Below are 15017 nucleotides of genomic sequence, written 5' to 3'. Positions count from 1 at the left end.
TAAATAAATATTTTTTAAAAGAAAGTAAAAAGGCAAACCACAATCAGAGAGGAAATATTTTATATATATATATGGGTAATGCGCGCGTGTGTGTCCACACACACACACACACACACACACACACACACACACACACAAATGCTTACATCCAGGGTATATAAAGAACTCTTTTTAAAAGATATTTATTTATTTATTTATTTATTTATTATGTATACAATATTTTGTCTGTGTGTATGGCTGCAGGCCAGAAGAGGGCACCAGACCCCATTACAGATGGTTGTGAGCCACCATGTGTTTGCTGGGAATTGAACCCAGGACCTTTGGAAGAGCAGGCAAAGCTCTTAACCTCTGAGCCATCTCTCCAGCCCCATAAAGAACTCTTACAAACAAGAAAAGACAACTCAAGTTTTTATTTTATTTTTAGCGTCTAGCAATAATTTTATTTTATAATCAATCTACCACACATAGATCTAAAATACCAAATTAGTCCCTCTTAAGCAATTTGAAAATCAGTATACAGGGGTAGGGAAAGCTAGAGGCATAAATGAATTTAAAGAAATCTCACAAAAGTAGAGGTGTAGGTCCAGTGAGTGTAGCATATAGCTGAGAGAGGTAGGCCACTCTAAGTTCCAGGCCAGCCTGGGATAATAACCAGTGAGACCTTGTATCAGAAACAACAACAGCAAAATTAGGAAACAAAACAAAAACTGGAGTTGTGATATAGGCCTGTAATCAACCCTTAGGATTAGAGGCAGGAGGATCAAGAGAATTCAAGTCATGTCTGCTACCTGTTATGTTGATGGCTGGCCTGTGCTAAGGTGAACTAGGGAAAAAAAGATTAGAACCGCTAACTCCTGTTGACTAAGGAGCCAGTATATCAGAGACAGAAATCACTGAGCAAGGGCCCCTGGGATTTAGCTCTGTGGGGTTTACAGAATACCCTTAATACAGATTCAGAAGCCTTCAGAGCTTGATTTGTCTTTTTCCATGCCATTTCTGTGCAGTGCCATCTGTATCTTTGTACTCAGGTGGGGACACAGAAATCAAGAGAGATCAAGAGAGGTCTCTTAAAGGCCTCCAGTATTGCAGGAAGGGAAGTATTCAAGTATTCAGGGAAGGCAGGGAGGCTATTGTCCAGAGTGCGCAGAATCAGCAACTGTGCACAGAGCGGCTCTGCATGTTGGTGGGAATGAGCTTGCATTTCCAGCTTTGTGATGTTAGCAGTAGGCCCTGGACATGGAGCTGAGCTGGGTGGGGTGGTGCAGATGGGCAAATGGGAGTCACAACTCCTGCTCTGGCATGTGCCCATGTGATCAACCTTATCTCAGCTTGCTTTTCCTTCTGGTTGAGTCTTGCAGCCAGGATCTTGTAAATGTAAGGTCAGGGTAGGGCTCCATCTTAAAATATTTCCTTAGCTCCCAGTACTACTCCCAGCTATTCTCTTGCTCATGGAAGTATTTAAGGTTTCTATTGCTGTGAAGAGACACCATGACCATGGAAACTCTTTTTTTTTATTTTTATTTTTATTTTTTATTGATTTTATTGAGCTATACATTTTTCTCTGCTCCTTCCCTGCCTCTCCCCTTCCCTTCAGCCCTCTCCCATGGTTCCCATGCTCCCAACTTACTCAGATCTTGTCTTTTTCTACTTCCCAGATCATGGAAACTCTTATAAAAGAAAACATTTAATTGGGTGGCTTACAATTTTAGAGATTTAGTCCATTATCATCATGGTGGCACATGGCAGCTTGCAGGCAGACATGGTGCTGAAGCTGAGCTGAGAGTTTTACATCTTGATATGCAGGCAACAGTAAGTGAACTGGCATACTGGGTGTGGCTTGAACATTTATGAGACCTCAAAGTTCACCTCCACAGTGACACACTTCTTCCAACAAGGCCACACCCACTCCAAAAAAGCTGCCGTTCCTAATAGTACCACTCCCTTTGGAGTCTATATCTTTCACATCATCACAAGAATCCAGTATGCTGGAGTTCAGGAAATTCCAAGGTTTGCCAATTTTAACTACAACTTAGCTCAGGTGTTTGAGGCTTGTTCTAAAGAACTAGACTTAAATCCACCTCCACCCTGGACTCACTGAGTGGTACCCTTTTATTTTCAGACTTTGCCACTCTGTATCTCTTCAACCCAAGTTTCTAAGTGAGAAGAGAGTCACAAGACAAATGACCAGTTATAAAAAACCAATATTAAGGAAGTGAAAGTTAAAATAACAATGAAATACCATTACATCTACCAGAGTGCCTAAAAACATAAAGGTCCTGCATCAGTGGTAGCAATATTGGTAGGTACAATTATTGTAAAAAAATACTTGGCATTTTCCTACCCCCTTCTCTGCCTCCAGTGCTGGGAATCAAACTTGGGCTTTACATGTTATCAAGCACTCTAGTACTGAACTACATTCCAAACTCTGCTTGACAGTTTCTACTAAAGCTAATGCATAAATGCTCTGTTGCTTTATACCCAACAGAAATGACTGTTTATGCTCACTAAAAGATAGATATTCAGTAACACTACATCTATTGTAGTGCTAGTCATAAAATCTAAAAAAGCCAAGTTGTTATCTACAGGAAAATGAAAAAATTAATTTTAGAATACTAACTTAGTTGAGTATTACTCAGCAGTGTAAATGAGCCCTCACCTAGAATCATCAAATGCCACCATGAAGAAAATGACTTGAATCCACGGCCTTGCATATACTAGGCAATTACTCTATTGCTGAGCCATATTTCTAGCACAGTTTTTTAAAATTTGATGCAGATTTTCTCTCTCTCTCTCTCTCTCTCTCTTTCTCTCTCTCACACACACACACACACACACACACACACACACACACACACACACACTCAATCAATCAATCAACCTAGGCTTGAATTCATTTTGTAGTCCAAACTGCTCCAGTCCTCCATAGTGTCTCAGATTAAGGCCTGCCACTAGGCTTCTGCCCCATATCTTTTCTTTTTGAGAGAGCCTTGCTATATTGCCCAGGCTGTCCTTGAACTTGTGATCTTCCTGCCTTAGCCTCCTAAGTGGCCAAGATTATGTGTGCAGCATCATGTCTGACTTCACAACCCTTTTAAATCTTAAAGAATATTTTGAAAAAAAAATTGAAGAGTGTAACATGAAGAGGTCGGGCCTGCTTGTTTGTGGGTTTTTCTGTCCTCCCACCAGGTCCCCACAATTATTTAGTCCCAGAGAAAATCACCCACACAGAACTCCGTAAGTTATAATGCTGATTGGCTCATTAGGTCAGGCTTCCCACTGGCTAACTCTCATATCTTGATTAACCCATTTTTCTGATCTATTTTAGCCATGTGGCTCAGTACCTTTTTCAGTGGGGCAGCTCACATCCTGCTGCTTTGGTGATCTGGGCAGGAGTGGGAGGAATCAATTTCCTTCTCCTCAGAGTTATCCTCCTCTCCTTGCATCATTTCCACTTCCTGTCTGGTTTTCCCACCTGCACCTCCTGCCTGGCCAATCAGCGTTTTATTTAAAACATGATTGACAGAATACAGACAATTCTCCCGCTCCAGAAGAGCACATGTTTGCCCTGCTTCCCTCTTTTTTTTTTTTTTCTTGGATCCCAGAAGACAAGAGAGGTTCACACTGTCACCTCCGCTGGAGCTACCTATGACAGTTGGGTCATGGTTCTCACTCTTGATGAGTCTACTCAAACGGCTGCTATCTTATTTAGAAAGAGTCTGAGCATGAAGTGGCAGGGTTTCTATCAGCTCTGGAGGGACATATGCTTCATTAAGTTAGGAAAATGATCTTACTGGAGTGGACTGTTCATGACCATTGGTCCAGTGAAAGATCATTCCAGCTCTTTGTATGCACTGTGCTATATAAAACAAATTATAAAACCTCCAAAAATTACTTAGGATCTTCTGTGGGAGTTTTACTATTGATATTTACCCTATTAGAAATTAAGATGGGCCGGGTGGTGGTGGCGCACACCTTTAATCCCTGCACTTGGATGGCAGAGGCAGGTGGATCTCAGTGAGTTTGAGGCCAGCCTGGTCTACAAAGCGAGTTCAAGGACAGCCATAACTGTTACACAAGGAAACCCTGTCTCAAAAAACCAATAAATAAATAAAAATAAGATGGACCTTATACATGAAACATATGAAGTCAGGCACTGTAACTCATTCCTGTAATTCCAGCACAGAGGAAGGTGAGGTAAAATAAAAAAAAAACATTTAAATATTTAGTAAATAAAAAACTGTACTAAATTCTTTACCAATCAAAATAAATAACATTTTATTTAAAAAAACCCTAAATTTTCCAAACTAAAACTGTTTGTTGTTGTTGTTGTTGTTTGTATGTTTGTTTGTTTGTTTTTTAAAGACAGGGTTTCCCTTTGTAGCCCTGGCTGTCCTGGAACTAACTCTGTAGAAGAGGCTGATTTCAAGCTCAGAGATCTGCCTGCCTCTGCCTTCCAAGGACTAGGATTAAAGGCATGTACCGTCTCTACCTGGCAACTATAAACAATTTAATAAAAATAGTGACTCCTTACAAGTTTACATATCTTTTAAATGTCTGGCTTATTGGGCTGTGTCTTAGGGTGATGTGAAGAGACACCATGACCACAGCAACTCTTATAAAGGAAACTCTTAATTGAGGTGGCTTGCTTAAATTTTCAGAGAGTTACCGTCATGGTGGGAACATGGTGTTGCACAGTCAGACAGTAGCTGAGAGTCCTATATCTTGCAGGGAATAGGAAGTCACTTTGACAGTCACACTGAGGGAAGCTTGAGCAGAAGAGGCCTCAGAGCTGCCCCCCCCCCCCAGTGACACACTTCCTCCAACAAGGCCACACCTCCTAATAGTGCCACTCTCTTTGGAAACCATTTTCTTTCAAACCACCAAAGGCTGCTGTGTTCTCTTTTTGTTGTTTCTGATACAAGCTCTTTCCCTATAGACTAGGATAGCCTTGAACTATTGAGCTCTTCCTGCCTCTGTCTCCCAAAAACTGGAGTTATAAGCGTGCACCACCACAGGCATCCTAGATTCCTTTATTAGTGTCTATATTCAGTCTCTTGTAGAAAAAGGGTAAAAATGGTAATTAATGCCAGACATAGTGACTCATGCCTGACTCAGGTGGTAGAGGCCATCCTGAGCTGCACGAGACCTGTCCTTAAAAAACTAAAACTAAGACTGTAGAGACGGGTTAGTGGTTAAGAGCTCTGGCTGCTCTTTCGGAAGACTGTGGTGTGTGCCCCTGTGTGCTACTGCCTACAGAGCCAGAAGCATTGGCTCCCTTTGAAGCTGGAGTTATAGGCAGTTGTGAGCTGTGTCATGTGGTGCTAGCAATTGAACATGCCCTCTACAAGAGCACTGTGCACTCTTTACTGCTGATTCATCTATCCATCTACCAGAATTAAAATTCCAACCAAGTGCTTTGTCTACCACTTTATGGTATTTTTTAAATTTACTATTTTTTTAATGTGTATGAGTATTTTGCCTGCGTCTATGTCTATATACCGTATGTGTGCCTGGTGCTCAAGGAAACTAGAAGAGTGTGTTAGATTCCCTGGAACTGGAGTTACAGACAGTTGTGAGCTGTCATGTGGGTGCTGGGAACTGAACCCAGGTTCTCTGAAAGAGCAGCCAGTGTTCTTAACCTTGCATCTCTCCTGCCCTCGTTATGGTGTCTTGAAGCCCATACACAGACTCCACGGAGGGGCTGGCTCAGGAGGGCTCACAGAGACTGGCTGTGTGATCAGGAGACTAAGCTGCTGTGACAGGAGAGAAGAGTGTGCCAGGACCAAAAAAAAAAAAAGCCTCCGTTTGAATTCTGCTTGCCACTGTTGATTGTATGATCTTTTTCTTTTGGTTTGGTTTGGTTTGGTTTGGTTTTTCAAGGCAGGGTTTCTTTGTGTAGCTTTGGAGCACTTCCCGAACTTGCTCTGTAGATCAAACTGGCCTTGAACTCACAGAGATCCACCTGCCCCTGCCTCCTGAGTGTTTAAGATCACCACTGCCTGGCAACAGTGTGATCTTAAGTAGGCTGTTTTTCTTCTTTATGCTTGCTTCTTTGTATATGAAATTCAGAGAACAATTATTGTCATGTCTTCCTACTGCAAGAATTGTAAAGCAGGTATAGACTCTGAGTTTTGAAGAATTGTACAGAGTGCAGGAGAGGGTCTTAATGTCAACAGACAGACCCACTTTCTATGTCCTCATAGGTTCGAGAGGCCTTGAGGAAAGCAGAGAAGGAGCTCGAATCACACAGCTCATGGTATGCTCCTGAGGCCCTGCAGAAGTGGCTGCAGCTGACACATGAAGTGGAGGTGCAGTACTACAACATCAAGAAGCAAAATGCCGAGAAGCAGCTGCTGGTGGCCAAGGAGGGGGTGAGGCCTGCTTTCCTGTTGGCCTCTTTTTGCCCTCTTCCCTCCTTCCTGCCCTCTTCTTTTTATGTTCCCTCCCTCTATTCTTTTCTACTCTACCTGTCCCTCCTTTTGAGTGAAGAGATACATTGGCAGTGGGTTCTGTTTCCTTCTCTAGTGTACAAATTTCTAATTTTTGGAGGAGGTACTGAGTACTGGGTACTCTCTCTTGTATTCTGGGCATGATAAATCAAGTAGGGGTGGGCAGAGGGCAAGCTTTTTTCAGTTTTCCCAGCTGCCAGAGGAATAGAAGCTCTTCTGGGCTTGGGGCACTGACATTGAATCCTTTACTTCTCAACCAATCCACCTGCTTCCTCCCCTTGCCTTACTTTACTTTTTTCTTTTCCTTGTTCTCTTCCTTTTCCTTGTGAAGCTTAAGTTGTGTTAATGGGATGGGAACCCAGCTATAGGAAGGCCTTATGTTTTTCAACCATGAATCCAACTCTCTTTAAGCTGGGTTCTTCATCTTTGCAGGCTGAGAAAATAAAAAAGAAGAGAAACACACTGTTTGGTACCTTCCATGTGGCCCACAGCTCTTCTCTGGATGATGTGGATCATAAGATCTTAACTGCTAAGTAAGTAGCACTAGTTATCAGCTCCACAATGACCATGTTAGAGATTGACCCCAATTCCATCTTCTCATGATGGGGTAACATCTCTGATCTCCTGGCCAAGCCTTGATGCAGCTCCCACTTTGCTCTTAAGTTTATGAATATATTGTGGTTTTTATTCATATATGTCTATATCCCGTGTGTTCCTCTGAAAAGTGACTTTGTTCTTGTTGGGGCTGCCACATGGCCCGCACCTGCAGTTTTCTTTCATCTGTCTTTAGGCAAGCACTAAGCGAGGTGACAGCAGCACTGAGGGAGCGCCTGCACCGGTGGCAGCAGATTGAGATCCTCTGTGGCTTCCAGATTGTCAATAATCCTGGCATCCACTCCTTGGTGGCTGCCCTCAACATAGACCCCAGCTGGATGGGTAGTACTCGCCCTAACCCTGCCCACTTCATCATGACTGACGACGTGGATGACATGGATGAGGAGATTGTATCACCCTTGTCCATGCAGTGTAGGTGACCTTTTTGTAGGATTGAGAGAAGTAACATTTGGTGTACAAGATGAGAAGTCTGTTGCCTCTGCTGTGCTTGTACAACAGTTGGGGAAGCTAACCAGAAAAGAAGTCAGCTCCTATCATTGGTTAATAAAACAATTCACACTACAATATTTCTTTATAACTGTCCTTTTAGTATTTTTCCCCTTGCTATATGCCTTCTCTGTCCTGTGTCTGTGTCTCTTTCTTTCTTCTGTTTTTCTGTTTGTTTAGTCCTCCTTTTTCTTCCCCCACTATTTATCTTTATGAAAAAAATATTCTTCTTTAGAGACTTTTTATTCATAGTATAAAATAATATTAATTTGGACTGTTTATATTTATTTATTTCACTTTGTTTCTTATTCTTAATTACTAAAGCAAGTGAATAGAATGATGTCTCTTTTCTTTGCCTTTCTGCGTGAGAACCCCAAATAGTAACAATCTTTTAAAGTGATCTATCCCTAAAGTCTCCAAACCAGGAGGCATTCTTGTCCAGAGAGAACTCCTGTACAAGTATGTCTGGCTACCTACCAAGCGTGGACTCCTCCTATCCCCATCTCTATTCTGGTTCTTCCTTATTTCTTCTTTCCCCCAAAGGTGACAGGAGCTTAGAGCTCAGCCTAAAGGGACAGTATTCTGTGGGAATTCTATAGTGACTCCCCTTCTGGTCTACAGCTGAATTTTTATTTGAATGGGAGATTATTTTAGCTAAACAAATTAGGCATATCTATGGTAAAGGTGTTATCTTGGGTCCGTACCTTACCAGTGCAGAGGAATGTAGGGCTGGTTTAGGCTCTCATTTTCAGGAGGCCATATAATTCCCTGCCTCCCTTGAAGTCCAGGTCCTTTGATCAGGCCAAATTTATATTTCAGACAAAATTTATTTGTAAATGTCCTTTTTAATGTGCTGATTCTGGAACTTGCTGTTTAGTCCAGGCTTGAATTTCTGATAATCCTCCTGATTTCCACCCCACCAAGTGTTGATTATAAATATGTAGGACCATGTGAATTTTTTCAGTAGTACATAAAGGCCAAGCCTCTTTGGATCTTTGATTTGATATTTTTTTGTTTTGGTTTGGTTTTGGTTGTTTTGAGACAGGATCTTGCTATGAAGCTCTGGCTGGCCTGAACTCTGAAAATCATGTTGGCCTCAAACTCAACCCCTGTCCCCCAAGAATTAAAGATTTGTGCCAGCACACCTGACTTGATCTGATATCTTGTTAGTTCTTTAGCCAAAGGCCTAACAAGGTTTGGGTCACTAGTAGGCAAGTCTGGATCCTAACTTACTGATCTAAAGACTCCTGTGCTCTCTAGGTTAGGAGGAACCTTTGTTAGTTCGGAAGGTTCTGTTCTCTACTCATTCCCTGTCCCCAGCCCTTCCTGTATCCCATTGATAGACAGGCCAAAGCCCTTTATAAATCAGATTCTCTTCTCCTTTTGGCCTGGCTGTTGACCCTAGATGCTGCCTGGCTGATGGGGCGTAGGTTCAGTGACCGCTCTCTCTGCTCTACATCCGCCGGCTCGGATGATCAATCCCTCTGGAAATACCCGGGTTTGAGGAGCCCCTTTGGGGCTTTTGTTTTTCCGACTTTTGGAACTAAACCGACACTCCTATCCAATGGGCCCCTTCTCTTGCCTGCCTCACACCCCTGCCTGCTCCCCCTGTTCCCTCAGCACTGTCCCTACTAACTGAAGGGAGGGGTTCGGGGGTGATGAGAATCAGCCTGCTCAGCTGAGGACTGGAGAGAAGACATCTATAGTGGTGGAAGGCGTAGGCCTTTCCCCTCAGCCCAGCCACAGATGTCCTAGTGGACCTTCTTTCAGCTGGGCCGGGAGTGAAAGGAAAGGAAAGAACATGCCTCTCTTTTCTTTTTCATGTTCTTCCCTTATCTCCCACTTTCTACTCCCCACCCTCTTCCTTTCCTATTATGGGTTTCTTTCTCTTCAAGCATTTCATGCTTTGAAAGTTAGCAGCTGTATAAGCCCTGCTGCCTACGTTTCCACACTGTGGAATTGTGTTCTCTCCGTGGGTTGGCCCCGTAAAACTCTGCCACCCTAATAACCTCTGACTTTCTCCAACTTAAGGAGTAAGTTTTTGTAGTTGTTGTTTTTTAAGTTTAGCTGGGATTGAACCTAAAGACATGCTCTGGCTCATCCCTAGGTTCCTGGTGCCCAGGTCAGGGTGATAATTATCCTACAAGAGCCTGGTTTGCAGCACTGATCCAGGAACTAGGTCATTGTCATTTATGTATGTATTAGAGGAAATTTGGAAAGTAAAAGAAAAAAACAAAACACGTGAATAATAGCATTTTTAAAAGGCATTCATTCCGGGTATGGTGGTACATGCCTCTAATCCCAGCACTCAGGAAGCAGAGGCCAGCCTGGTCTATAAAGTGAGTTCTGGGATAGCCAGGGATACACAGAGAAACCCTGTCTTCAAAAACAAAAAAGGCATTTATTGTCTCACCATAGCTGAATACTTTTTCTTGATTTTTTTTTTGTCAATTTAGGAGAAGATTTTATTTTTATTTGAAATTATGTGTCTATGTATGTGTCTTGAGTTTGGGTTTGTGCACATAAATGCAGTATCCACAGAGCCAGATGAAGACATTGGATCCCTGGAGCTGGAGTTACAGGTACTTGTGAATTGCTCAAAGTAGGTGCTGGGAACCAAACTCAAACCCTCTGCAAGAGCAGAGCATACAGTTAGCAGATGGGACATCTCTCCATTCTCTTGTGAATTTTTTAAAGGTGGACATCTCTCCATTCTCTTGTGAATTTTTAAAAGGTGGCTAAAATATTTATTGAGTGCAGTGACCTGTGTGGGTTTTTTGGGGTGCTTGAAAGTCTCAGAACAACCTCACAGGATTCTACAAATATGGGTTAAAATGAGAATGTAAGTGGTTTAGGGTTACAGTTAGAAGTAGAAAGGCTTGGGTTCAAACTTTAGTGTTTTGTATTCCAAAGTTCAAGACCATTTCATAAAAATTTTTATCCTTCTTTGTTCCTTGAAAGTTTTTGATGTTTGTTTTCTGAAACTGAGTCTTATTATACAGCCCAGGTAATCTCTAGTTCACTTTACAGTCTGCTGGCTTCTAACTCATAACTAACTCTGCTGCCTTGACCTGTCAGATGCTGAGGTTACAGTTATGTCCTACCACCTCCAGCTCCAGGAACTTTAATAAGTATCTTCCATGTTCTTAAAAATTTTTTCATAAGTGGGGGCTGGAGGGATGGCTCAGTGGTGAAGAGCACTGGCTGCTTTTCCAGAGGTCCCAGCAACCACATGGTGGCTCACAACCATCTGGTGCCCTCTTCTGGGCATACATGTAGGCAGAATACTGTATACATAATAAATAAATAAATCTTTAAAAAATTTTTTATAAGTATCACTTTTGATGTCTCTGCTGTCTCCCAGCAAATAGATTTGCTCTCATTTTTCAGTCATTTCATCTTTATGTATACTTCTATGCAACTATTAATAACGATCCAACAAACATATTTGTGTATAAGTCCTTGTCTGTGTTGTGAATTACTTACTGAGTCTGGTTAAAAAGGAAAGGCTGGTTCTTGTTGCTCTCCCGGACCTTGCTCCAAGCCCCTATCCTGTACTGCCCTGCCTGTGTCCTCCCACTAACTGCCTTGCTACTTCCCTTTATAGTGACATTGGCCTCAGGTCTCCTTCCACTGGAGTTACCACTAAAACTGACCCGGGCACCTCCTCTACAATTTCCCATCCTTTCAGGTCCCATAGCGGGAGGTTTCTGGGAGGTGGTGTCCTTCTCCCTAGATTGGGTATCAAAGGTCCAGAGAGGTATCTAGCAGGCATATCTTTATGGGTACCTGCTTGCCTGCATCCAACCTGGGTTGGCCAGTCCTTATATTCTCTTTACTCTCCTTGCAGCTCCCAGCCTGCAGAGCAGTGTTCGGCAGCGCCTGACGGAGCCACAACATGGCCTGGGATCTCAGAGGTTGGTAGAGGGCGAGGCTGGCCACTTCTTGACAAGCCGGGTATCTCTGCGGCGAATGCGTAGCCTTTCATCTGGACAGTCTTTCAGTTCTGAAGGCCACGGGACCAGCCCTCCATCTGCCTCTGCTTCTTCTTCCTGCTCCTCTTCCAATACCACCATCGCCACCGCCATCACCACCTCCACTACCACCACCACCACCACCACCACCATCAACACCGTCCATGTTCACCCTGTTTATTATCATCACAGCACTTCCTATTTCCTCCAGATGGATCCCTACCCTGACCCAACCCCTTCTGACAACACCGCTGTGATGTCTGGGCATTCAGAGAGCTTGGGGTATCAGCTATCTCTCTTTTCTTTCTTCCTTCCCTTTCTACTGCTTTTACCTTGGCCTTTGCCTGCTGCCTGCTGCTTGTTGACTTCTGGGAGGTGTGGTGAGGAATCTCCCTCCTTGTCCTTTCTCAGTTCTGCATTTCCTTATTAAGGTCAGCTTAATTTCATACACCTGTCTTCCCTTTGCTATTTGGGGTTTTCTGACTCTAAAAATGAGTACCGGTCCTCTTCCCTCATGATCCTATAACACTTGTTTAAATTATGCACTTTCAGATCAGTTCTCTCATTTCCTTTACTCCTTAAACAAATGTACTGTGTTAGGTTCTTCTGAACACAGGGATTCATGGATGGTAAGATGAAATCCCAGTAATCACAACATATAGTTTTATCTGGGAATGGCACACACATGTCAATTATGAGCCGATTTTATAAGTGCTCTGGGGTACTGAGGAAGGAGGAATGACTAACAGTGTGTATCTAGGTGGAATGTGTCACAAAAGAGATGACATTGGTGGTAAAGCCCTGTTCATGGACAAAGGAATAGTGTTCTAGCATAGCTGTTATGTGTAGAGGAATTGAAATGTGAGAACATATTACATATCTGTAATGAAAATATTGCATATGTGTTGGAGAGAAGCAGTAGTAGATGAGGTCAGAATGATGAAAAGTTCAGAAAGGCCAAGGATTTAGTCTTTATCTCTTAAGAAGTGGAGCATAAAGGGTTTCTAGATGAAAGTGAATTGGCTGTACTTCTATTTTAAAGGACGTGGGATAATTACAAGTGCTCGCTGCCAAGACTGATGACCTGACTTTGAACCCAAAAGTCCACATAATAGAATGAAGGAACCAACCCCTGGAAGTGGTCCTCTGACCTCCACATCTGTGCCATATGTGTGTGCTTGTATGCACATACACAAAATCAATATGTGTAATAAAATACAAATTAAAATATTTCCATTTTAAAAATAACATTGTAGTGGCTTGTAAGTAGATAGGAAAGAGAAGACTAAGGGACTCTGAGGCACTGCAGCATACCACTGGGGAAGAGCTGGGTCTCAGCATGGCAAGATAGTTTACTTATAACCGACTAGAGATGCGGAAAGAAGTGTCTGGTTTGTCTGAGTAAATGAGCACAGCCTTCATGGAATTACACTACAGAAGAAGAAATACAAATTTGAAAATTTGGGGCAAGAAAAGTTAGGCAGATATTGAAATACTTACTTGTTAGAGTAGGAAGTTAAGGCTCTGAAAGGGCAATTTTCCCCAGGTCTCAGAGATAATTAGGGTAGAGCACAGACTAGAACTTGAATTTTCATTTAGGATACTTGTTCTTTTGCAAGGTTTCAGTAAGTGACACAGAAAAGAGTTGAAAGTTTCTCCTTAGCCTGATCTGGCAGCTCATTAACTTTCCCTGCTAATATGTTAAAATGTTAGGCTAAGATCGGAGGTAGTAGCCTTGACCTTGTATGGGACAAGTTTAGGGGACCCCAAGAAAGGACTCACCTTCGGAAGTACATCTCATCCCTGAAATTGTGGCTATGGTCCAGTCCTGGTTGTCGAGCTGCAGCCTGCTTACTCTGTTGATTTCTTTGGGTCTGGCCTAACTGTGGCTATCCCTCTCTCTAACTCTGCTTCGTGAACCTCTGGATAGTTATCCTTGAGGGCTGTTCTTTTGCTTCCACAAAGAAACTGCCCTTAAGGATTATTGCTTAGCAGAGCTGCCCATTTTCACTCTCATCTTCATTTTCATCTGAAAGTGTGGAAAGAGAGACTGTTCTTCCCCATACCCATGGAGAATACTGGAATGGGTTGGGGAAACTAGGGGTTGCTGTAATTTCATGCTCCAAAATCTAAGCTGAGGGCAATTGGGAGGAAGGGTGGGTAGTACCTGCATTCACTTGGCCTGTTCACTGCTTAATTTTCTTTTGCACCATGCACCAGAGGATCATCTCTAAAGGCAAACAGGCTCTCTAGTAAGGTTAGTAGCTTGGGATGGGAGTCCAAGGCAGCCTAGCCTTTGGGGAGGGATAACTCTGGCCTAAAAGGTCTCAGAAGTTCAGGGAGGGAAGGTGAGCTTACCTTAATGGACTTTTCCCCTCTATCTACTAAGGCTTTCTCCTAGGTTCTTATCCTTCTATGGGATTCTTATCACTTAATTGATGAGGGAGGCATGAAAGGATGAGGATCCAGAACAAGTTCCAGACTGTGGGTCAGGAAAAATGAGGCTGAGAGGTCCAAACCTTTTTCTAATCTTTTCCTTAGTGCTATAAAGGTAGAAATCGATAGGATCCTTACCTTCTTAGTTTAAAAGAGTCACCATTTTTAGTGTGCTTCTCAGAACATCTTGACACTTTCTAAGTGGTTTATGTTTATGGGGGAGGATTGTTATGTGCTTAGAGAAACAAGGACACTTTTTTTTTTAATTGTTTAAGATATAGTCCTGGCTGGCCTCAAACTTGCTATGTGCTAAGGGTAATCTTGACTCCTGATCCTCAGTCTCTACTTCCCAATTGCCGAGAGTATAGGTGTGTGGTACCACACCAGCTTTTTGTTTAATTTATTTTGTTTTTTAAACATGGTTATCCTATATAGCCCTAGCCATTCATCCTGGAACTTACTATGTATGTACAGAAGGCTTGCCTTGGATTTGGAGTAGTTCTCCTGTCTTGGCCCTCCAAGTACTGGGATTACAGATGTGCACTTGGTGAAGACACATTTAGATAAAAGGACACATTTAGATAAAAGTGTCAGATATATAGCCAAATAGGAGACTGACTGTTAATGGAGAGTAGACTATGTGGCTGAAGCAGTATTTGTAGTTGTGGAATGGGTACTAGCATTGTCTCCCTTCCACCTGTAATTTGGAAGGTACTGACCCATGGAATTGCTGCCCAGTTGTTTCCTGAGAGAGAAACCTAAAATAGCTATGAGCCAACCCCTTACTTTTGCCTGTTTCAGAAGACTGGTGCCCTTCCTAACCTTTGACCCCTGACTTCCTATTTACCTATTTCCTATTTAGTATTTCCTCTCCTACTCTTCTAACTCAGATGTTTATACCTTTCCTTTGGCCCTCTCCTCTGCCTCTGTTGTGGGATCTCAGGCCTCTAGGAAAGTGAAGGAGAATTCAAGATTGACAGGGTAATCCTAATATTCACCCCTTTGTTGTAGAAGCAGGAGCAGTGTCATCTGAAATTGGCTCATGGCCTTCCTGGGC

The 15017-nt window shown here is 42.7% G+C and overlaps 1 protein-coding gene across 4 annotated transcripts in view; it reads left to right on the top strand.

Moving 5' to 3' along the window:
- Stim1 (stromal interaction molecule 1) overlaps positions 1-15017 on the top strand; it is a 178299-nt gene that overhangs the window by 160370 nt on the left and 2912 nt on the right. For 2 of the 4 annotated variants that reach the window (XM_048429690.3, XM_048429692.3), the window contains exons 8-12: positions 6204-6371; positions 6882-6982; positions 7240-7475; positions 8956-9048; positions 11401-11467. In XM_048429690.3, the coding sequence (XP_048285647.1) occupies positions 6204-6371; positions 6882-6982; positions 7240-7475; positions 8956-9048; positions 11401-11467 (665 nt within the window). Of the gene's footprint in view, positions 1-6203; positions 6372-6881; positions 6983-7239; positions 7476-8955; positions 9049-11400; positions 11468-13744; positions 13782-15017 lie in introns of all 4 variants that reach the window. The other 2 variants (XM_048429695.3, XM_048429691.3) reach the window with 2 other exon arrangements.

The sequence above is a fragment of the Myodes glareolus genome, chromosome 7 (assembly GCF_982192425.1).
Source record: "Myodes glareolus chromosome 7, mMyoGla1.1, whole genome shotgun sequence".
Classification (NCBI taxonomy): domain Eukaryota; kingdom Metazoa; phylum Chordata; class Mammalia; order Rodentia; family Cricetidae; genus Myodes; species Myodes glareolus.
The sequence above is the reverse complement of the archived record's forward strand: the minus strand, read 5'-3'. Positions and strand labels throughout refer to the sequence as shown.